Below are 22,035 nucleotides of genomic sequence, written 5' to 3'. Positions count from 1 at the left end.
ATGGGGTATTCTAGAGTTTAACTGAATTCTCATCCTGATTGCCAAGAGCAGCATAGACCCCACTGGCTGAGGACTCAGTCCTACAAAGTTGCCCTCCTCCCTACCTCCCTTCTCACAACAGTCAGGTCCAGAATGCCACCTATGCTTCAGGTGGACTGGCTACAGATTGGAGGTTCCTAAGACATCCTTTCTTGAGTTTAGTAGTTTGCTAGAATGATTCACAGAACTCAGAAAAGTAGTTTTCTTACCGGATTACTATTCAAGGATACAACTCAGTATCAGCCAGAGAGAAGAGAGGCCAGGGAGCTTGCATGTGAATGTCCATGTCCTCTAAGGCACACTCTGTACTAGCACTTTTGCTACCCACAAGAGTGGTCGCTTAACCCTTTCAGTTAGGATTTTTATGTGAGTTTCACTATGTAGGCATGGTGGATGAAATTATTGGCCATTAGCGATGAAGTCAACACCCTCTTTCCTGGAGAGCAAAAGGGGATGCTATTAGGATGCAAAGCCAATCCTCGGTACATAGCCAGTCCCTCTAGCAACCATCCCCCTATCCTCAGTGGCTTTCTAAAGCTTGTTACTAACCGCAGGTGACATTTTTTTCCACTCATCACCCCAGAGTTGTTTCAGCAACTGGGAGCTACAAAGCAAATATTTTAGCCAGAAGTACTCTGCTGTTTTCTGTTATTGTTTATAAAGTTATGAAAGTCTTAGTAGTTATCGGCAGGGACGGGGGATGAAGACTAAATAATTTATTTCTTATTGTGCCACTTTCGTTTCTGATGATGAAGCGGGTTTAAAAGCCTTGTCTGGAGCAGTGCCAGCATGTCTATTCACGTCACTCTCCTCCTCTGCAGGCTCGGGTCCTGTTTGTGTTGATTGTGCTGACGCAGCTTGCCATTCTGATTGCATTCCGATACCTCGCACACCCGGAGCTTAAAGGTTAGCAGTCATGAGTCCTTTTATTCTCAGAAGACTTTCATTTAACACCCTCATCACTAACAAGCACACAGAGGAATCTGTGAGGTGCATTCTTCAAATGAAAGTTCTGGGGTTTTTTTTTGTGTGTGTGTGTGTGTTTTTGTAATATTTTTATCTTGAAAAATAATTCTTTTCACCCCTCCTACTGTATAGCAATAAAATGTGGCTTAGTCAAAATGGGGGAAATTCACAATATTACTTAAAATGGCCAACTTATAATACTAGTATCTATTTTTATAAATAGCTAGTTAATATAATTGTATGTTTAAAATACCTTTGAATAGAAAAAACTTAATTCAAATAATTAAAGATAAGGCACTAATACAGGCTTGGAAAAATTTGCCTGGGCATAATGCACGTGCTTTTCATCCCAAAACTCAGGAAACAGAGGCATGTGATCTTTTTGAGTTCAAAGCCAGCTGGTCTACATAGGGAATTCCAGGCCAGCTGGGGCTAAACAGTGACAATCTGTATAAAATTTAAGTGGTGCATGTGTAAATCTTGAGTTACACTCACAGAACAGGCTATAGAATAGTTGTAAAGGTGACTTTACCTATATACTTGCTACCACTCCTGAGAGTAATCTTTTTCCATAAATTTGCATGATTATATTTGCCAAGCTACTGACGTAGCTTTGTAATGTAGTAATGAATAATAAGAATTAATTGATCATTGTTCATACACAGCCCTTCTTAGAAGAGGGTGAATTTTCAAAGAGGGGCAGTGATCAGAGATACTTCTATGTCCTTATCATATATTTTTTCTCCTCCTCTCAATCATTTCATCACTGTTGAGGGCCTATGACTGAAGAGAATAAGCTTAGTGTCACAATTATGTCTCATCTCAGACTTCCTAAGGATGATTTCTGTGTCTGTTCTTTTTCACCACTCACCCTAAGTGACATGTATGCAAATACCCACCTTGATACCTTGAGCATAGTGGATGCTCTATAATAACTGATGAAGTCTTGAACCACACCATCATTAAAGAAGTCATAGAGATTTGACTGCTGCATGGCGTGTGCATATAGTCCCAGCACAAGAGAGGTGGAGACAAGAGGATCTCAAGTTAGAGGCCATTCTGAGCTGCGTAGTGAAACTCCATCTCAGGAGCAGGAAAAAGATTTTGTGTGCCACCTTGAGAACTGCTAGAAATGCTGCTTATTTCTTCCTAGATAATATCCTGTCAATAGAGCTGGGCAACAGGCCCGGAGGCTGTTAATGACCGCTTTAAGCTTCCCATGAGTGCGTGTAAATGAAAGAATAACTTGTGTTTCCATTCATGCTTTTCCTAGTGAAACACCTAGTTATAAACATGTTCTTATAAGAGCCCTAGGATTGCTGGGTGGTGGTGCTGCACGGTGGTCTCCAGAGTTAGTTCCAGGACAGCCAGGGATACACAGAAAACAGAAAATCCCTGTTTTCTATATAATAAAAACCTAATATTGACTATTGGTCTACAGAGCTGAAATTTGTAGCTGGAAATAGCTAACCGTTCTCCCCAGTTTTCAACTATTTCCATCATTTACTGCTTAATCTTACTTGGTTCTGTCTCCTGCTTCTGCTTAGGCTGAGGCTAGTAAGTGGGTGGAGAACAGCAGTCCTTTCTACCCAACTTGCGTTCTTGGTGGCTTGAAAATCTGTCCCAACCAAGCAAGGTGTAATGTGGCTCATGCTTTTAACCCTACCACATGAGAGGCTGAGGCAGGGGGACTGTCATGAGCACGAGGACTGCCTGGGTTCAGAGCGAGTTTCGGGTCAGACTGGGCTAGAGTACGGATCTCAAAAAAAAAAAAAAAAATCAAAAGAGAAGGGAAAAAATGTTTTTATTCCTTGAAATTTGTTGTGGTGATTCCAAACAAAAAGACTCACCTAAAGACGTTAAAAATATATATAGATTCATAGGCCAACTTAACCTACTGGATTCAAATATATGACCATCATCATGGAAATCTATTCTTAATGTGATTCTGAAAAGCAGCCAGGTTTAGAAAGTACTATTTTTATAGTCCAAGTCCAAAAAGAGAAACAAGAACTCATAGCCCTTGTGTTGGTATTGATAGAGCTTTTCTGTTAACTTCTAAATGTTTAATTTTAATGTTATTTTAATTATCTGGTTTAAAAGAAATATATTTTGAGCTGGAGAGATGGCTCAGTGGTTAAGAGCACTGGCTGCTCTTCCAGAGGACCCAGGTTCAATTCCCAGCACCCACATGACAGCTCACAACTGTTTGTAACTGCAGTTCCAGGGGATCTGACACCCTCATACCAATGTACATGAAATAAAATTAAATAAATTATTTTAAATAAATATATTCCTTTTAAGATACAAAGAATATAGTTTCAAAGTATTTGAACAAAATTATGACCACATTTTAAAGTAAAGCTATATATCTTAGTTTGTTAGGGCTAAAATAACAAAATATCATAGTTGGCTCAAACAACAATAAAATCATTTTCTCGAAATTCTGTAGTTAAAAGTCCAGGATCACGGCTTTCCCTACCCCTCTGGGGAGTCCCTCCTCACCTTATAGAGAGCTACCTTCTTCCCCCTGTGTCCTTCCATGGACTTCCCTGTGCTGTCCGCTGTCTGTCCGTTGGCAGGTAGAGCTTTATGGTGAAGGCTGCTGTGAAGTAAGAACCATGTCATATGTGGGGACTTTGTAGTTAGATACTTATATGTAAGATAAAAATGGAAAATATTTATGTAATTGATATCGCTTTTACAATCTGTGCACTTGGATACTGAATCCAACGAAAAGAGTGATGACTATATTGGTCATCTTTTGAACATGGCACAGTTATTCAGATCTATCTGAGAAGTGTAGTATAGGCCCCCAGCAGGTGTGTCTGTCATTTAAGTGAATAATCCACACGAGAATTCAATTTATTATATATATATATATATATATATATATATATATATATATATATATATATATAATTAGGTAGTCCCTTCTATGTTTCTGTCTATAAACTATCTTACAACAACCCCCCCCCCTTGAGCTTTCTAATGTCTGTGATTTTGTGTGTATCGGCTCCCCAAGGGTCTGAATTTAGAGTAGAATCTGTGCATGTGGCAAAAGAGTCCATGTATCAAAATATTCACTGTGGATAAAGGAGATGCCAAAGAGATCTTCTAGAAAAGCTTTAGAAAAATTAACTTTGCATGTGTTTACCAGATTTTTAAATTTTCCTTCTGTTTAGAACCTCTGGGATTTGCAAATATGACCTCATTTTCTCTTCATATCTTGAGCAAAATAAACATCTTCTACTATTCTCTTCTGTTGCTGACCTTGTATACAGTGCTGGGTAAGTAAACTATAACCTCTGAGATTGTGGAGAATTCTGCTGAAAAATATTGAGAATTTTGACAAAACTTATACTTCAAGTATAACAATTGGCATATGAATCCTTCATAAATCATTTCCTGGGAGCTTGTTTTAGAAAATAAAGTTGTTTCTTAATATGTTTAGAGGACATGTAGTCAACACCAATTTAAAGTAAGGGCATCAAGAACAGTAAGGAATCAGGATTTATTTAGAAATATAGTAGAACATAAAAGTTCTGTGTAGATGCTAGTTTTCACAACAGCCTTCTCCGGCTGTCTTGAAAGTTTTCTTTTTTATTACGTTCATAGGGATTTATATTATTATCCTCTATCTGCTTCCTTATCAGAATACCGTGGGCATCTTGTCTCTCCTATTTATTTATATGCCAGGCACTGAGCATGATGAGTGTAGTTTGATGAATATTAATGTGGGGTTGTTTTCTTTTTGAGATGGGTTCTCACTGTATAGTGTTGGGTAGTGTGGAGTTCACTATTTAGACCAGGCTGGCTTTGAACTCAGAGATCTGCCTGCCTCTGTCTCCTCAATGCTGGAATTAAAGGCTTGTATCACCGTACCCAGAAAGAAAGGAGATTTTTAAGAACAGGAAGGAAGGACATGAGGCCGGCAGATCTTTGTGGGTTTGAAACAAGACTGGTCTATCTACATTGTAAGCTTGAGATCAGCCAGGTCAATGCAGCGAGACTATGTCTCAGTAAAACAAAGCAACAACAAAATTCATCTAGAAAATAGAGACACTGCGATGAGGAATGAGTTCAGTTGTGTCTGAAGTTGTCTACTTTACTAATTATAATATGTTAAATATTCTATATTATTATATGTATGTTATATATGTTATATATTATGTTATATATGTTATATATCATATATAATATTTAATAATATAATAACATACTATTATAAAATATTGTGTATTATTACTAATTATTATATACTAAATATTATATATATTATTATGTATCATTTAGCCACATATAGAAGAGAAAGTAAAATGTGCTAGCAAATACCTGTAATCTCAGCACCTGGGAGGCAGGGGCAGGTGGCTGTCTGTGAGTCTAAGGTCAGCCTGGTCTACACAGTGAGTTCTAGGTCAGCCAGAGCTACATAGTGAGCTTCTGTCTCAAATGAACAAGCAAACAACAAGAACCCAATTTAGCTAGCAAGACTGCTCAATGGATAAAGACACTTGCTACCTGAACTTGATTCCCAGAAGCCATAGCTGAAGAAGAAAACTGACTCCTGAAGGTTGTCATCGGTACCATAGCATATGTCATACACATGTGCTCATGTGCGAGCATACACACACACACACACACACACACGCACCATATACATATTCAATATAATAAAATAAAAAGGTTTTTAAATGTAGAAACAGTAAGCACTGCAGGTTTTTTAAGGCTTTTTGTTCATGTTTTTCGGGGTTGATTAGTGTGTTGTTACCTTGGCCTTGTCATCACACTCTGCTCCACCTTTGGACTTTATTAGTAACTTCCGCTAGAGAACAAATTAAAAACATGGCACTGCAGTGGGGTGCAATAGCACACACCTGTAATCCCAGCACTCTGGGAGGCAGAGGCAGGCAGATCTTTGTGAGTTTGAGGCCAGCCTGGTCTGCAAATTGAGTAAGTCCAGGACAGTCAAGGCTACACAGAGAAACCCTATCTCAAAAAAAAAAAAAAAAAAAAGACACTATATGCTTTTGTAACAATCTACACAGCATATCCTCTTTGGACGTAATTTCATGGTAGCAAATATGCTGGAGATGTTTTCAATACTTGTCTTATACCAAGGAGTAAAGCAAATGATTTGGTTCTCAGGCTGCCATCCATCAGTCAGGCTGCCATCAGTCAGCCGTCAATCCCCAAGGAGCTCTGTTTGAAGAATTAAAACTAACAGCTTTTAGGATGTGTCTAAGAGTATTACCTATGACTTTTAAAGACAGAACGTGACAGTATTTGCATCTCTAGAAGGGAAATCTGCCTGTTCCTTACCACCCTCAACAGAAACCCACACCTAAGCAGGAACGGGAAGTAATAATAATGACAAGAGCCTAGTCAGCATGGCGGCATGCTAGATGAAAAGCTAGAGAAGCAAGTTAAAAGGAATGTTAATTCTGATTGTGCACAGTTGGCGGACAACACAACAACAGCCTTGATGAGAAGAGTCCACTAATAAGCAAAAAGAGTATATGGGTGTATTTTTTAAAATAATTTTCCATTAGAAATAGTTGAAGATGGACTGGAGAAAAGGCTCAGCAGTAAAGAGCCTGACTGTCCTTGCTGAGGACCTGAATTTGGGTTCCAGAACAACTATGTATAACCCCAGCTCTGCCGAAACCCTGCACATCTGGCTTCAGCGGGCACTCAGGCGCGTGCTCAGAAGCAAATACACATACACATGGTCTTTACAGTAGCAACAATAAATCTCTATGGCATGCTTAAAGTTTTATTGTTTTAAAGAGTAAATCTCAGTTATTCAAAAGTAATATCTTTTTGCTTCTTGAAAATATTAATGTGAGGTTGGAAAGCAGGCTCAGCAGTTAAGAGCTCTGGATACTCACCCAGAAGACCAGGGTTCAATCCTCAGCACCCACATGGTGGCTCACAACTAGCTGTAACTTAATCCCAGGGCATCTGATGCCATCTTCTGGCCTCTAAGGGCATAGCATGCATGTGGTGCAAAGATGTGCATGCAGGCAAAACACTAATACACATGAAAGTAAATAAAAATCTCAAAAGAAATTTAAAAAGAAAATATTAATGCGTTATATTAAAGTTTATTACAACAGAATGTTAGACATCTTGAGCGTGATGGTGTTTTCAGAATTTACCTATTTCAAGATTATCATAGGCTGAAATGATTTCATAATTCAGAAAAGTGTGGAGAAATGGCTGATTAGAATATCAGGTAGGAAAATATTGATTGTCAAAAGAGAGATGTCACAAAGTAAAATGCTTAGTGATATTGAGCGTGTATCTCTTGCTTGTTCCTTTAAAGATGTTTCATAAAATATGCAGTCAGACTTTAAATTTCATTTTCATTTCTTTACTTTCTATGTGTGTTTATATGCGTGAACACGTGTGCCACAGTGTTTCTCTGGCAGTCAGAGGACAACTTGCAAGAGTCAGTTCTCTCCTTCCGCTGTGTGGGTCACAGGAATTGAACTCAGGTGGTCAGGCTTGGTGACAGGTGCCCTAACCCACTGAGTAACCTTGCTGGTCAAGACTCGTGGTTTTAAATCTTCTGCTTTTTCTCTCCATTGCTCTCTCAGGACCATGGTTTATTGGTGAAATAATTGATGGCAAATTGGGTTGCTGCTTTTCATTTGGAATATTTGTTGATGGACATTTCCTGAAAGGTGGTCTAACATTTATCAGTGGAATCATGCAGGTAAGAGGTCCCCAGAAGAACATCCTGGCCTTGTTGGATTAATTGCACAACAGGGATCTCCAGTCACTCCAGGCAGCATCTTTCCTTCTTTACTTGCAGGGCAGGCACTCTAACAGCTGGTGTTTTATTCGCTTCCTGTTTTCATCCTCTTCTCTTTTGTAACATCTATGTTTGAGGTTAGCCAAAAGGCCAAGAAGCAACTGCAGACATGGAAAATACATTATGGCCATTCAGTGTTCTTGTTTTTGTTGCATGGTGCTTTTTGGGGGCGTGGTGGTATGAGGCAAGGTCTCTCTGTAGCCCTGGTCATCCTGGAACTCGCCATGTAGACCAGACTGGCCTCAAACTCCCAGAGATCTGCCTGTCTCTTCCTCCTGAATGCTGGGATTAAAGATGTGTGCCACGTACAGTTTTTGTCACACTCTTATTGATGAAAATGAAACAAGAAACTTACAGCAGAATAAATTTTACATTGCTAAGTTTAAAAACCTGATTATAGTGAGGAAGAATCTTTCAGAGGGATGAAAAATAGACATATAAGGAAAGTGAGTTATCTAAGGAAAATGTCCCTGTACGAAAAGCAGAGCTGGGCTTCCCAGAGCTGTCGTAGCAGAGAATACGCTTTTTTAAAGAGCCTAGGACGTCTTTTAATCCTGGACGTTTGTTTCTTCTCAGAACGCGCTTCCTTAACTGACTCATTGCTGCCCTTCGTGCTTCAAAGAGTCTGTCTCCTAGTTACCCTTTCATGATTGAACTTAACACAATCTATAATTATCTTTCTTATAAGTATGCATGTTTGTCTATAATGTATATGTGTGCATATACAGATATCTGTCTTTAGTGGATCCCTTTAAATTTTTTTTTATCTTATGTGCATGATGTATGTCTGTGCATCATGTGACTGCAGTGCCCTGGGAGGCCAGAAAAAGGGCTTCTGCTACCCTGTTTTGAAGTTCATAGACAGTTTCAGTGTTCATGTGGGTGCTGGGATTCAAACTTGGGTCCTTTATAAAAGCAGCAAGTGCTCTTAATCACTCATCTCTCTAGTATGCCACCCACCCACTCCACCCACTTTTTTCTTTCACTTGTTCACCAGTGTGCCTCTAACCTAGAGCCTAGCACAGTGCCTGCTATGCATTGGGTGTTGTATGAATATTGTCACATAGCAACTATACCTGGATTATAACCTAGATATAACTTATATTTCAGTGCCCAGAATGCTACCTCCATATTGACACCTAAGTCCTCTTTTCACTCTGCCAACATAGAGTATATATTCTGTTGTGTGCCTGTGCAGATTAATCAGGTCATTTCCAATATAAACACTGTTGTGTACCTACTCTTGGTATGTGCAGTATATATCTGTATTACAGTATATCTCTATTATAATAGGGGCTTAAATATAAATGCTACCTACCTTTAAGATAAACGAAAGGACAGGCAAATACACAGTTAACTATATATAGGTCAACTATTTGTTCTCTTACAAACAGGTATGATCAATGCATTAAAAATCAGACACATGCCAGGCGTGGAGATTCACACCTTTAATCCCAGCACTCAGGAGGCAGGCAGACTTCTGAGTTCAAGACCAGTCTTGTCTACAGAGCTAGTTTCTGGACAGCCAAGACAGAAAGGAGTGCTTGCCTAGTGTATGCAAATCCCTGAGTTCTGTCCCTACACCCCATCCCAAGAAAAAACCGTCAGACATCTGAAGACATATTACAAGTTACTAATGCTGAGACCAACCCAGGGCTTGGTGGTAACTTAATGGTTCTCTCTCCTTTTTTTCTAGCTTGTATTCTTTAACATCCCCTTGAAGGCTTACATATGTTGGGGCTTGCTGCAGCGGAGCTTTGGTCACAACTTCAGGTCTCATCTCCACCATGGAAAATACTTGACGATCATACCTGTTTACCTACTCATGCTTCTACTATACATATGGCAGATTTACTCTTGCTACTTTCTTCACGTTACATACGGCACCCTAGCCTTTGTGCTCTCCCCACTGCGGACTTGGCTGACATTGCTGACACCGGTACTCATCCGTTGCGTGTGGACACTGAACTCCACTGAACTTGGAACATTCATGGTGCAGCTAAAAAGTCATCTGAGCACCTGAAGGCTTACAGCTAGCAGCCTTGCAGAAACCTGACCTCCACATTTGTAGCCCAGATCTCTGCCCCAATGACAGATGGGAAACCAGTGTCAGCGGTGAGCTTCAAGAAGCTGCCACACCTTGGACATCTGGATGTTGGAAGTGTTTAACTACTGATCCCTGCAGTGTGGACTGCAGAAAAGTCTAACGATTGATTCTTTCTTCCTCAGGAAGCAAAGAGCCCTAACCAAGGAGATCCCCAGGTGGGGTCTGTGTGTCACTCAGTACCTCAGCACTGCTGTCTGTTAGGGTCATCTTGTGAAAACACATCCAGCCCAGGCCTGGATTTCAGGATGCCATTTTATGCCTGTGAAACCTGTGGAAACGTGGCCTGGACCTTTACCACTCTTGAAACTTTACTTCCCAGTCCATTTCCCACAGATTATGGGCTTTCTGCTTCCTTAGTTGAGGCTATTTTCAACTAATCAAATAAATGAATGAATGTTAAATATCACAAATATCAGGTTGGAGAGATGGCTCAGGGGTTGAGAGCATGTACTTCAGCTCCAGAGGAACAGTTCAATTCCCAGCAACCATATGAGGTGTCACAATTTGCTGTAACCTATGCGCCAGGCTAAAGCCTCTGGGAGCATCTGCATTGTGGGTGCACAGACTTACAATTAAAAATAATAAAAGATAGCCAGGGGTAGTGGAGCAATCTATAACCCCAGCACTTGGGAGGCAGAGACGGGGATATCTGTGAGTTCGAGGCCAGCCTGGTCTACAAAGTGAATCCATGACAGCCAAGAATACATGGAGAAACCCTGTCTCAAAAAACCAAAACAAACAAAAAAGATAAATATTAACAGAAAGAAACAGCACAAACGAATCTGCAATGTAGCTAAATATCTGGGAACCAGAAAATGGGCCTGGTGTTTGGGGCTTGGCGAAAGAGTCACCACGGAGCTGGAGAGTCAGCAGTTAAAAGTTCTGGCTGCTTTTCCAAATATCACAGGTTTGATTCCCATCACCCTTATAATGTAAATCCCCTGTGATCTGATGCCCTCTCAGGCCTCTACAGTACTGACATAGACTTGCAGAAAAACAAAAACAACAACAACAACAAAACCTCAGACACATGGGCTGGAGAAATGGCTCAGTGGTTAAGAGCACTATCTGCTTTTCCAGAGGTCCTGAGTTCAATTTGCATGCAAGCACATGGTAGCTCACAACCATCTACACCCTCTACTGCCCTCTTAGAGCACTAATATGCATTAAATAAATAAAAAAATAAAATCTTTAAAAACAAAAAAAACCTCATACACATAAAATGCAAAAAAAAAAAAAAAAATAGCCAGGTCTCTAGTAGGTCAGAAGACGAGGCAGGAGTGGCAGGAGGGAACGGTGCTAGGGATGGACAAGAAAAACTCTTGAACACGGTTCTTGACCCGGCTAAGAGAAAGCCAGATGGCGTGACTGGGTTTCTAGGCCAGGGTAGGAGGCGTGGGCCGGTTTCTAGGAAGCTGAGGAGGCGTGGCCTGACGGGCCCGGCCAGGGTGGGCGGGTCTTTAAGAAGGCGGAAGCTTGGATTCGTCAGTCCAGGCTGCCGGGGGAGGAAGTGGCAGGACACGCTGCGTGTGTTGCCGGAAACGAGACTTTCCTCAGCACCGGAAGTGCTGTGGCAGGGTCTAGTGGTTTGAACATCTCGGCTGGGTCGCTGTGAGAGGCTGTGATGGCGAGCTCGACCGCTTCAGCCCCCTCCTTTCCTCCGCCTCTGGAGCAGCTCCGGCGCTTAGCCGCCGAGCTGCGGTTGCTTCTGCCTCAAGTGCGGGGTGAGCTGTGGGAATCTGCGGCCCCGGGCCCAGGGTCGGGAGGTCGGGAGTCAGGTCGGGGCTCCGCTCACCTGTCTTTTGCTTTCGGGGTTGGTCCGACGCTACACCCTCCAGTCGGCGAAGCCCAGAAGACAGCCGAGGAGTTTAACCGAGAGTTGTTTTGGAGAAGACTCAGTGAGTGTGTCTGCTGTTGCGGGCTCTTCCCTCGTCTCCCTCCATCCGAACCTCTTTCCCCCGTGCTGTCCGCCGAGGGGATGACGAGCCCTCCCTGTCCGTCTCCCCTGTCCTTCTCCCTTCGGAAATAGAAAACAGTTTCTGGAGTTGTTTTGGACATGTTTATGATACGGGTGGGGAAGGGACGCGTTATCTAAAAAGTCCGTGTAGCAGTTGGGGCTTTAACTTTTTAACACTAACTTTGGTACTCGCCGCCTCTGCCACCCCCCAGATGAGTCAGCAGTGAAAGTGTCAGGGGAAGCCACGATTCTGACCACGCTCTTTTGTCGACTTCCACTGCCGTCTCCACAGGTGAGCTAAATTATTTCCTGGATTTGTTGTTGTTCCGTCTCCTTAAGAATTCTCTAATTTTCTTCTCACCTTTTACACTCAAGCCACAAATATTATCCTCCTTTTATGAAATGAAGAGTGTAATTCTTACTGCACCGGATTGTTGTGAAGACCAAATAGCCTAATGCATTGGGTAGAAAAGTCTTCTAAATTCAGTCTGAAATTGAGCCAGGCCAGTTCCTCATAATTTTTTAAAGCCCTTCTTGATTTATAGCTGTTTCACATACACATTCCCTATCTGACAGAAGAGCAAGCAGTTCTAGAGGCTTGGGTCAAGATTAATAAATGGTTGAGGTGGAGTTAAAAGGCTTTCGCAGTATATAAGCAACACCTGTTATATAAAACCCTTAGTATTAAATTGTCGTTGGGTGTTGGTGGTTCACACCTTTAATTCCAGCTCTTGAGTGTGAGACTAGCCTAGTCTACAGAATAAGAGAGCAAGGGCTGTCTTTCGTTTTGTAATGCTTTTTTGAATTGTTTGGTGTCTACCTATTTTCTTTCTAGGTTGGAATGAGTACATTATAAAGCCTGACTCATCATGATAAGTTTGCAGAAAACATTTGATCATGCTCTATAGGTGTTTGATCTCTTCCTCGGTGAATAGGCTGACAGCATTGATGCTGAACGTTTATTCATTCTGAATTTGGTCCTTCACCTCACAGGAAACCCAGAGGATCTGTGAGCATGTCTATATTGTCATCAAGGAAATTATTGCAATATATTATTCACTTCCTAAAGATCAGGGTAAGTCATTGTGCATACATAGCAGTGTTGCTAAAGTAGTAGACTGTACCCCGATGTTACATGTTGACATGTAAACATTATTTGTAACCATGTACACATTATTCATATGTACACATATATACATGTCTATTTTTCTTCAGTTTTGAGCATGTGACTTTCCCCATAGAGTCAAAGTTAATTTTCCTCTGTAGCACCTCATTATGTGAAGGTACCTGTGATTTCACATCTTACTGCTTTACCTAATTCTTTAAAAAGTGTGTATGTGTACAGGTATACACATAGGGAATGGGTCTCTCCTTCCATTGTGGGTTCCTGGGATTCAGCTTAGATCATCAGGCTTTTGCAACAAAGTGCTTTTACCTGCTGAGCCATCTCAACTGGCAAGTAAACATTTATTTTATTTTATTTTATGGGTATGGGTATGGGTGTTTTGCCTGCATATGTGTCTGTGTACCACAAATATATCTGGTCCCTGCTAATGTCAGAAGAGGGTGTTGGATACTCTGGACCCGAAGTTACACACAGCGTGAGCTGCCATGTGGGTTGTGAGAATTGAACCTGCGTTTTTTGGAAGAGCAGCCAGTGCTCTTAAGTGCTGAAACATCTCTCCAGGCCCTCAACTGACCCTTTATAAAAAAACATTTATTATTTGTGTCTGTGTATGGAGGTGCACATGGAGGTGCACGTGTTTATTCGTGCATATGTCTGTTTGTGTGTTTGTTTATGTGTATGTGGATACATGCAGCGGTCAGTACTTTGTATTTTTGAGAGAGCCTCATTGGAGTTCACTGATTCTCTAGGGAGCCTCCTGTCTCTGCTTCCCCAGCACTGGCCTTATAGGAATGCTCCATGGTGCCTGCCTTTCTCATGTAGATTCTGGGAACTGAACTCAGGCCGGGCATGGTTGTGTAACTAGCACTTTACCAAAATATGGGGTCATCTCAGCTCCTAATTCACTTTTTCTTCCTCTCTCTATTCTAACTACTGTATATGCTTGCAGAATCTCAACTCCATACTTAACCCCAGGCCATCCCAAACCTCCTCCACCTAGCATTACATCATAACCTGTTTGCAAATCCTTTTACAAATTAAGTGCCCACCAACCTGGCCTGTAGATTTATACCTTTGTTGATGTTATGCCAAGAAAATAAATGAAAATATATCATAATTTATCAGGGTTACTTATAAATGCTTTAAATTTTCAGTGTTTTGTCCACAATTATCAAAGGGCTATTGTCCTTAATGAATTAATACAATTGGAAGGACTTTGTTCCAAAACTGTTGAAGAACAGCTCTAAGGAATGGCAAGAGGGGCAATAAAATGACATGGTGCATGAGGTAAAGCATGTGGTTATCCATTACCTCATAGTTCCGGAACACTAAGACTCCAGAAAGCAGGTGATGTTTGAAACAACTAGGCTACTTACTGTTTGGGTTTGGCCATAGGAATTACCCTGAGAAAGCTGGTGCGAAGTGCTACTCTGGACATTGTGGACGGCATGGCTCAGCTTCTGGAAATACTTCTCAGCACTCCGTTTCAGAGGTAGCAGTGCCATAGTATGGGCTGACAGTTAATGGACATCCTTGATGCAGGGAGGGAAAATTGACCCTCATAGCAAAATTACTCATAGGGGACGTATAGAAACAGGAAGGAGCTCATTAGGATACAGGAAGCTAGGTTATTGATATGTTCTTGTTAATTCCTTTCTCTAGCGTTGACATCGGTGACCTTATTTCCTGCAATAGCGTCTCAGTCGCTTGCCAGCAGGTGTCTGAGATCCCAGAAGGTGGGTAGAAGTGTACTGTTACCTGCTGGCCAGAGCAGAGAGACCTCAGGTCTAGCTTCCAGTTCCACCTTATGTATCTGTTTTAATTTCTGTGAAGAATTTAATGAAATAACATAGTTTATTTTCGTCAGTATTAATCAATTTAGTACTTTTTACCGTTCCTCATACTGGTTTTTGGTTTGGTTTGGATTTAGCAGTGCTGGGGATTGAGCCCAGGGCATGCCAGCCAAGCACTCTGTCACTGAGCTCAGCTCCTTCAATTCAGATTGCCCTTCTTGCTGTGGCTCTGTCTCTTGTTGAACAGATATAATCTGCTCTCCTATTACTGTTCCAGGAGAGCATGCTGAAAGAGTTGTAAAGCAGAGCAGACAGACTAAGAGTGGTCATCAAGAGGACTGTGATAACAAACACCATGAGACAGTTGTATTTGTTTTGATAGTGAAGTTAAGCCTTTTTAACTCTCTGTCCAGGCAGAGGGTATGTAAGAAGCATTTTCTTCAAAGCAGTGTTGGTTGCCCTTTGTAGTCTAAGAGAAAGGTTAGGTTTCTCCTCTAATTCTAGTGCTTCTGATCTTTCACTTATAGATAACAAAGCTGCAGCCCTTTTGATGCTGACAAAGAGTGTGGATTTTGTGAAAGATGCACATGAGGAAATGGAGCAGGTGAGGGCACTTACCTATCTTTCCTGGTCATTGGAAAGCAATTTCATGACAAGCAGGGAGACAGTTTCATGACAACCATAAAATAAGGAGTTCACTGCAACTTGACCAAGTAATTCCACTCTTACTCCTGTCCTGTCCTCCCTCTCCAGCTAGACAGGCAGAATGAGAACATGGTTTACAAAACAATTCAGTTTTGTAGCCGATAGCAAAGCAGGTGGCTGATGGTGGTGGTGGTGTGTTTGCATTCACAAATGTGATGGTTTGTCTTAGGCTATCGAAGAATGTGACCCTTACTGTGGCCTGTTGAATGATTCTGAGGACAACGCTGACAGCCACAATGATGAGAATGGTGTAGTGGGGCTTCCCAGCAATCGGGACTCATACTGGTCAGAGGAAGATCAGGAGCTCATCACCCCGTGCCTTGCGTTGGTGAGAGCCTCCCGAGCCTCCCTTAAGAAGATCCGGATCTTAGTGGCTGAGAATGGACAGAAGGATCAGGTGGCTCAGCTGGATGACATTGTGGATATTTCTGATGAGATCAGCCCCAGGTAAGTGTGTGTTGCACTGAGGAAACAGGAGTGTTATGATTTGACCTTATGCTGCTGCTCTGCGGTTTCCTCCAGCTTTTAATATATTGAAAATTTTCAGGCCCAAATGAAAATTGAAAAAGTACTTCAGTAAATAGCAATACACCCTTAATTTGGATTCTGTTCGCCTCTTTCCCTTCTTGATAAATAGGTATGATAGGTTTTTCCTAAATCATTTTAAGCATAAATGACTTTTCACCCACAAATAGTTTATTAGCAACTTCCTAAGAACAGACATCCTTTGAGCCATATTCAAGAGATTTAACACTCAATGTAATAATAATATCTAATACTTAGATTTCTCTATTTGTTCAAAATGTCTTAAGTAAATTCCAGGTTCCATTAAGGTCTCCTACTGCATTTGTTTGGCATCTGTTTAGTTTCTTGCAATTTGGAATAGTCTCTGTCCTATCTAGTCTGACTTGACATTGACATTTCAGAAATACATATTGTAAAAACAACAATCTGTATTTATAAGATTATTTTCTTTTAATAGCAATAAAGTTAAACATTTTGGGTCAAAAATATAATAGAATGTTTTGTGCTTCTCTCTATAGCCTGTTGGGAAGGCACATGATGTTGGTTTTTCTTCTTAGTGGTAATAAGTTTGTTCACATGGTTAAAGCTGTGGCCTCTTTTGAAGGAACCTTTTACCTAATGGGTTTAGTTTCCATCCAGCATCACTTACTAAACTGATGGTTTTGAGTCCTCATGTCCGTGACTGAAGTAATCATTCCCTGTCCTGTGAACCACAGGCATTTTTGTCCCAGCATACTAAATAGGATGTGTTTGTTTCAGTAAGCATTGCATACCTGCAATGACTGAGTTGGTTGCATGCTGGAAACAACCACACTGAGCCCTGCACCCTTTTTTGGTTAATGGTTATATTTGTCTTCTGCCCTTAGTGTGGATGATTTGGTTCTGAGCATGTATCCACCTGTGTGTCACCTCACTGTGCGGATCAGTGTAAGTACCAGCTTCGAATTGGTTCAAGTTCATTTGTCTCTAGCATTTCCTATAAGCTATAGAGCATTTATGTCTTTGCCAACTTCTGTGCAGGTATAATAATTTCACAGTTCTTGGGTATATTTGTGTTTGATAAATACTAGCTCAATTTGAGTTATAATAGCCATGTGCTTTGATACTTTAATTCTTTTAGAAACACTTGGGTGATTATTTGAAAAAAAATCCAAAGATCTTAGAAAACAGCACTTTAAAGAATAAATTTTTTTTTTTTAAATTTATCGGGAGGGTCATGTATACACATGTCTGTGTGAGCTACATGTGCACATATGCAGAAGATGTTGGGTAGGCTCTGTCACTCTACTTGACTGCCTTGAGACAGGCCCCTCACTGAACCTGGAGCCAGTCTGGCAGCCAACAAGCCCAGTGATCTCCTTGTCTCTGTTCCCACCGCTCTCGGGTAACAGGTTCAATCATATGCAATTTTTTTTTTTAATGTGTACTAGGATTTGAACTCATGTCCTTATGCTTGCAAGCACTGTTAGCAAGTAAGGCGTTACCACAAGTCAAATGCTTTAGAGAGATCTGAATTTACCAAATCAGTACCACAATATATGTTTTGTATGTATAATATACATATGTATTTATGTTTGATTGTATTGTTGAAGTGCTACTGCCTTTATGGTTCTGTCTTTTAGTTTTATGAACTCCATTTCATACCACTAATGTTATTGGGAGACAAGTGAACCTGCCAAGTAACTTAATGTTGCAAGGTATATGTATATATACCTATATAGGTTCTAATATATGATAAATTAGGTGGTAGATTAATTAATGTGCAGAGCTCTTCAGTAGGACTGATTCTTTGGAACATTAACTTTTTTTTTTTTTTTTTTTTTTTTTTTGCCATTTACTTGTTTTTGGGTTTGTTTTTTGTTTTTTTGAGACAGGGTTTCTCTGTGTCCTGGTTGTCCTGAACTTGCTTTGTAGTCCCAGCTGGCCTCAAAGTCATCGATCCACCTGCCTCTGCCTCCCTGAGTGCTGGGAGTAAAGGCATGTACCACCATGCCTGGCTTTGGCATTAACTTTTAAAAAATTAAACTCCTGAGAAATAAACTTTTTAGCAAGATGTTCTATTAATGTTCCCAAACACAGTATCATATGATGTAATTTATAAATGTGTGTGTGCACTTGTTATTTTATATTGTAGCCATACATCCATTCCCATGCTATTTTTTTTGTTGTGGATGTGGTGCTAAGGATACAAAGTAGGATATGACACGTTAAGAAGAGAGGGATATGAAAGTTTTGATCCCAAGTCTTGAGATAATCCAGTTTTACCGTCTTGAGCTTCTTAAAGGTCTAAACAGAAACTTCTGCCATTTCTGCCTCATAGCCTAAGCCATAACAAACTGTCTCTTTATTTTTTTAAGATTTATTTATTTTACATGTGTGTGTGCTCTGACTGCATGTACACCTGCATGCCAGAAGAGGGCATCAGAACCCAGTATAGATGGTTGTGAGCCATCATGTGGTTGCTGGGAATTGAACTCAGGACCTCTGGAAAAACAGCCAGTGCGCTTAACCTCTGAGCTGTCTCTCCAGCCCTAGAGTCTCTTAAAAATAAATTAAAAAAAATATATATATATATATATTACAGTTTATTCAATTTGTATCCAGGCTATGTCTCCCTCCTTCGTCTCCTCCCAAACCTACCCTCCTTCCCTCTTCTCCCCCTATGCCCCTCCCCTAGTCCACTGATAAAGTCCTCCTCTCCTCCCATCTGATCCTAGCCTATCATATCTCATCAGGACTAGTTGCATTGTCTTCCTCTGTGGCCTGGCAAGACTGCTCCCCGCTCAGGGGGAGGTGATCAAAGAGCCAGCCACTGAGTATATCAAAGATATTCCCTGCTCCCCTTATTATTGAACCCACTTGGAGACTGAGTCAATGGGCTACATCTGAGCTGGGGTTTTAGGTCCTCCCCATCCATGCATTGTCCTTGGTTGGTGTATCAGTCTCTGCAGGGCCCCCAGGGCTCAGTTTTGGTTTGGTTTGGTTTGGTTTGGGTTTTTTTGTTGTTTTTTTTTTGGCTCTGTTGGTCTCCTTTTGGAGCTCCTGTACCCTCCAGGTCTTTCTATATTCCCCCTTCTATCATAAGATTCTCTGCACTCTGCCCAAAGTTTGTCTATGAGTCTCAGCCTCTGCTTCGATACCTCAATCAGTAGAGTCTTTCAAAGGCCATCTGTGGTAGGCTCCTATCCTGTTTCCTGTCTTCTTTTGCTTACAATGTCTATTGCATTTGTCCTTCTGAATCAGGATTGAGCATATATCCAAATTTGCTCAACTATACAAGGAGGAATGGATACAGAAATTGTGGTACATTTACACAATGAAATAGTATTCAGCAATTAAAAACAAATCATGAAATTTGCAGGCAAATGGTGGGATCTAGAAAAGATCATCCTGAGTGAGGTATCCCAGGAGCAGAAAGACACACATGCTATATTCTTTTCTTTTAAATCTAACTTTTTATTGGATTCCTTGTGAACTTCACGTCACACATCTGAACACGCTGATCTCCCCATCTCCTCATACTCACCCTCTGCATTTGCAACCTCCCTCACCCAAAGAAAAAGAAATCTTGTGGAAGCTGCGGTGTGTCCCACATTATACCCTTTGGTCCACACTTCTTAGCGTGCAGATGTTCATTGCAATGGCTGGGTTGGTCTGGTAGAGGCCTCTGGCTTCTGCTACTCTATCAGTACTGGATCCTCACTGGGACTCCTCTCTGATAGCCTGTTGTTGCCCTGTGTCATGGAAGATCCTACAGCTTCATATCTGTAGGACTGGTTCCTTCACAGTCTAAAAGTTTATAGACGGGGTAGAAGTTAGAATGGGCCAACTCAAAGCCCCAGATCTGTAGCAAAGCTGGTCAGCGTGCCAGCTCTCCCATACCCACACCGCCAGGGTTAGCTCTCTATCACTGCCTCATCCAATGCTACAACTGGCAAGGGGTGGAGCCAGCTTGCCATTATCAAAGAGGTTTTTTTTTCTTCTTTTTTATCCCTTAGAATTTAGTACATAGGGTTTATGAAAGAGGCACATTGGTACATTTACACAATGGAATACTACTCAGCTATTAAAAACAAGGAAATCATGAAATTTGCAGGCAAATGGTGGGAACTAGAAAAGATCATCTTGAGTGAAGCAGAAAGACACACATGGCATATATTTACTCATAAGTGGATATTAGCCATATAATATAGGATAAACATGCTAAAATCTATATTCCTAAAGAAGCTAAACAACAAAAAGACCCTAGGGAGGGTGTCCCCCCCCCCTTTTTTTAATGCATTCTTCCTATGTGTAGTCAAGGCTGCCTTAAAACTCACTGTTCTTCTGTGAGGTTGAGATTCTTTTTTTTTCCCCAAATTAAAAATGAGCTGAGTGTGGCAGCACACGCTTTTAATCCCAGCACTCTAGAGGCAGGCGCAGAAGGAGCTCTGAGTGGAGGCCAGCCTGGTCTTCAAAGTGAGTTCTAACACAGCCAAGGCTACACAGAGAGACCCTGTCTCAAAAAACAAACAAACAAAAAGTTAAAAATGCTGAAAACATAAAAATGTTACACCAACAGTGTTCTTAAGATCTTGTTAAGTAGAAAAGAATATATAATTGTGCTACCTTAACCTAGTCAGCATTTTAAATTGCACATCACAGTTTAAGTGTGGAGACCAGGGGACAACTTGTGGGAGTTCTTTGTTTTATCACATGGTTTCAGGATCATATTCGGGTTGTCAAGTATGACAGCAAGCATGCCTACCCACTGAGTCATCTCACCAGCCCTAATTAGCATTTGTTGCATATTTTATCTTCAAGATCTTTATCATTGCATGCTCCAAGTCACTTCTTTCACCCCTTTTCAGGCTCTTTTTAAATGATTCTGTTATCATCATTGATTGATGATAATTCATTCTCTCCTTTTTTTTTTTTGGTGCCAGGGCTCAGGGTGAGTGACATCTTTGTTTCTTTTCTAGTCTGCGAAATTGGTGTCTGTTTTAATAAAGGCCCTTGAAATTACAAAGTAAGTATGAAGACTTCTCCCTTCGTGGCTTGAGAATAAGGTCATCTGAGAACTACTCTCAAGAATTAACCCCATTTAAAGATTAGGGGAAGGAAGCTGGGGGCGGGGGTGGGGGTGTGTAGCAGCCAGGCTGAGAAGGAATGTCTTCTTACTGTCATTTCTTCTCTGCACGTCTTGGGAATGGCGTTTTCCTTTGCACTGTGCTGACTGGATAACCGCGTTTGTCTTATTCCCAGAGCAAGTCATGTGACTCCCCAGCCAGAAGATAGCTGGATCCCTTTACTCATTAATGCCATTCATCATTGCATGGACAGAATTAAGGAGCTCACTCAGCGTGCAGCTGAGTTATGAGTTCCAGGCCTTTCTTCACTTTTCTCCTCTCACTCTCCCAGCCAAGCACCAATAAAAACTCTGCTTTTATTTATTTATTTTTAATTGTTTTCTGTGTTTGTTTTTAGAAGTGGAGCTATGATAGGGTGCTTACTGGATAGAAAGGAAGTGCCTGTCTGTACTAAGAGGAGATTATTATCAAGATTCTAAGCTAAAACAGAGCAGCAGTTATTTATAAAGCGTATAATGTGATATGCTTCTATGTTAGTCACAAAAGAAATTAGTATAAATTTGTGTTCTGAATTGTTTTTTGGAAATTCTTAAGGAAGTTGTCTTATTCTGTATTTTACAGTAAAGTATTTTGTTTTATTAAGATTTTGATGATCTCAATAAAATGTTAACCTATGTGATTAAATGTGTCATTTAATGTGTCTTCCATTTAAAATACTCTATTTTGAGCCAGACATGTTGGCACACACCTTTAATCCTAGCACTTGCGTGGCAGAGGCAGGTAGACCTCTGAGCTGCCAGCTTGCTCTACGTAGTATGTTCCAGGACATCCAGAGAGCTAGAGAGACCATGTCTCAAAAATATAAAAATAAAACCCTTATATGCTAATGGACTAGTTATGTGATGAGTGGGGGGGAAAAAACTGGCTG

The 22,035-nt window shown here is 40.9% G+C and overlaps 2 protein-coding genes across 5 annotated transcripts in view; both read left to right on the top strand.

Moving 5' to 3' along the window:
- Tmem62 (transmembrane protein 62) overlaps positions 1-10,530 on the top strand; it is a 31,605-nt gene extending 21,075 nt beyond the window's left edge. For all 3 annotated transcript variants that reach the window (XM_021639409.2, XM_021639410.2, XM_021639411.2), the window contains 4 exons: positions 861-945; positions 4,191-4,295; positions 7,608-7,726; positions 9,522-10,530. In XM_021639409.2, coding sequence (XP_021495084.1) covers positions 861-945; positions 4,191-4,295; positions 7,608-7,726; positions 9,522-9,848 — 636 coding nt within the window. In that variant the 3' untranslated portion in view covers positions 9,849-10,530. The remainder of the gene's footprint in view (positions 1-860; positions 946-4,190; positions 4,296-7,607; positions 7,727-9,521) is intronic.
- Positions 10,531-11,455: 925 nt separating this feature from the next.
- Ccndbp1 (cyclin D1 binding protein 1) lies at positions 11,456-21,791 on the top strand. Of its 2 annotated transcripts, none has more exons than XM_021639407.2 (11): positions 11,456-11,656; positions 11,771-11,830; positions 12,102-12,181; positions 12,883-12,964; positions 14,411-14,510; positions 14,678-14,751; positions 15,336-15,412; positions 15,683-15,960; positions 16,905-16,965; positions 21,000-21,046; positions 21,283-21,791. In XM_021639407.2, exons 1-11 carry the CDS (start codon positions 11,557-11,559, stop codon positions 21,395-21,397), a joined length of 1,074 nt encoding a protein of 357 aa, XP_021495082.1. In that variant the 5' UTR covers positions 11,456-11,556; the 3' UTR covers positions 21,398-21,791. The 2 variants fall into 2 exon arrangements, with proteins under 2 accessions (XP_021495082.1, XP_021495083.1); XM_021639408.2 differs by having other exon boundaries at positions 11,457-11,656; positions 14,411-14,507.
- The last annotated feature ends 244 nt before the right edge of the window (positions 21,792-22,035 follow it).

This window comes from Meriones unguiculatus, chromosome 18 (assembly GCF_030254825.1).
Source record: "Meriones unguiculatus strain TT.TT164.6M chromosome 18, Bangor_MerUng_6.1, whole genome shotgun sequence".
Taxonomy (NCBI): Eukaryota; Metazoa; Chordata; class Mammalia; order Rodentia; family Muridae; genus Meriones; species Meriones unguiculatus.
The sequence above is the reverse complement of the archived record's forward strand: the minus strand, read 5'-3'. Positions and strand labels throughout refer to the sequence as shown.

Bases quoted from the DNA above. Each gene is read 5' to 3' on its own strand.
- Ccndbp1 (XM_021639407.2), top strand. From the start codon at position 11,557: ATGGCGAGCTCGACCGCTTCAGCCCCCTCCTTTCCTCCGCCTCTGGAG. The intron at 14,752-15,335 runs GTGGGTAGAAGT...TTTCACTTATAG, and splicing joins GGTGTCTGAGATCCCAGAAG to ATAACAAAGCTGCAGCCCTT. The intron at 15,961-16,904 runs GTAAGTGTGTGT...TTCTGCCCTTAG, and splicing joins TCTGATGAGATCAGCCCCAG to TGTGGATGATTTGGTTCTGA.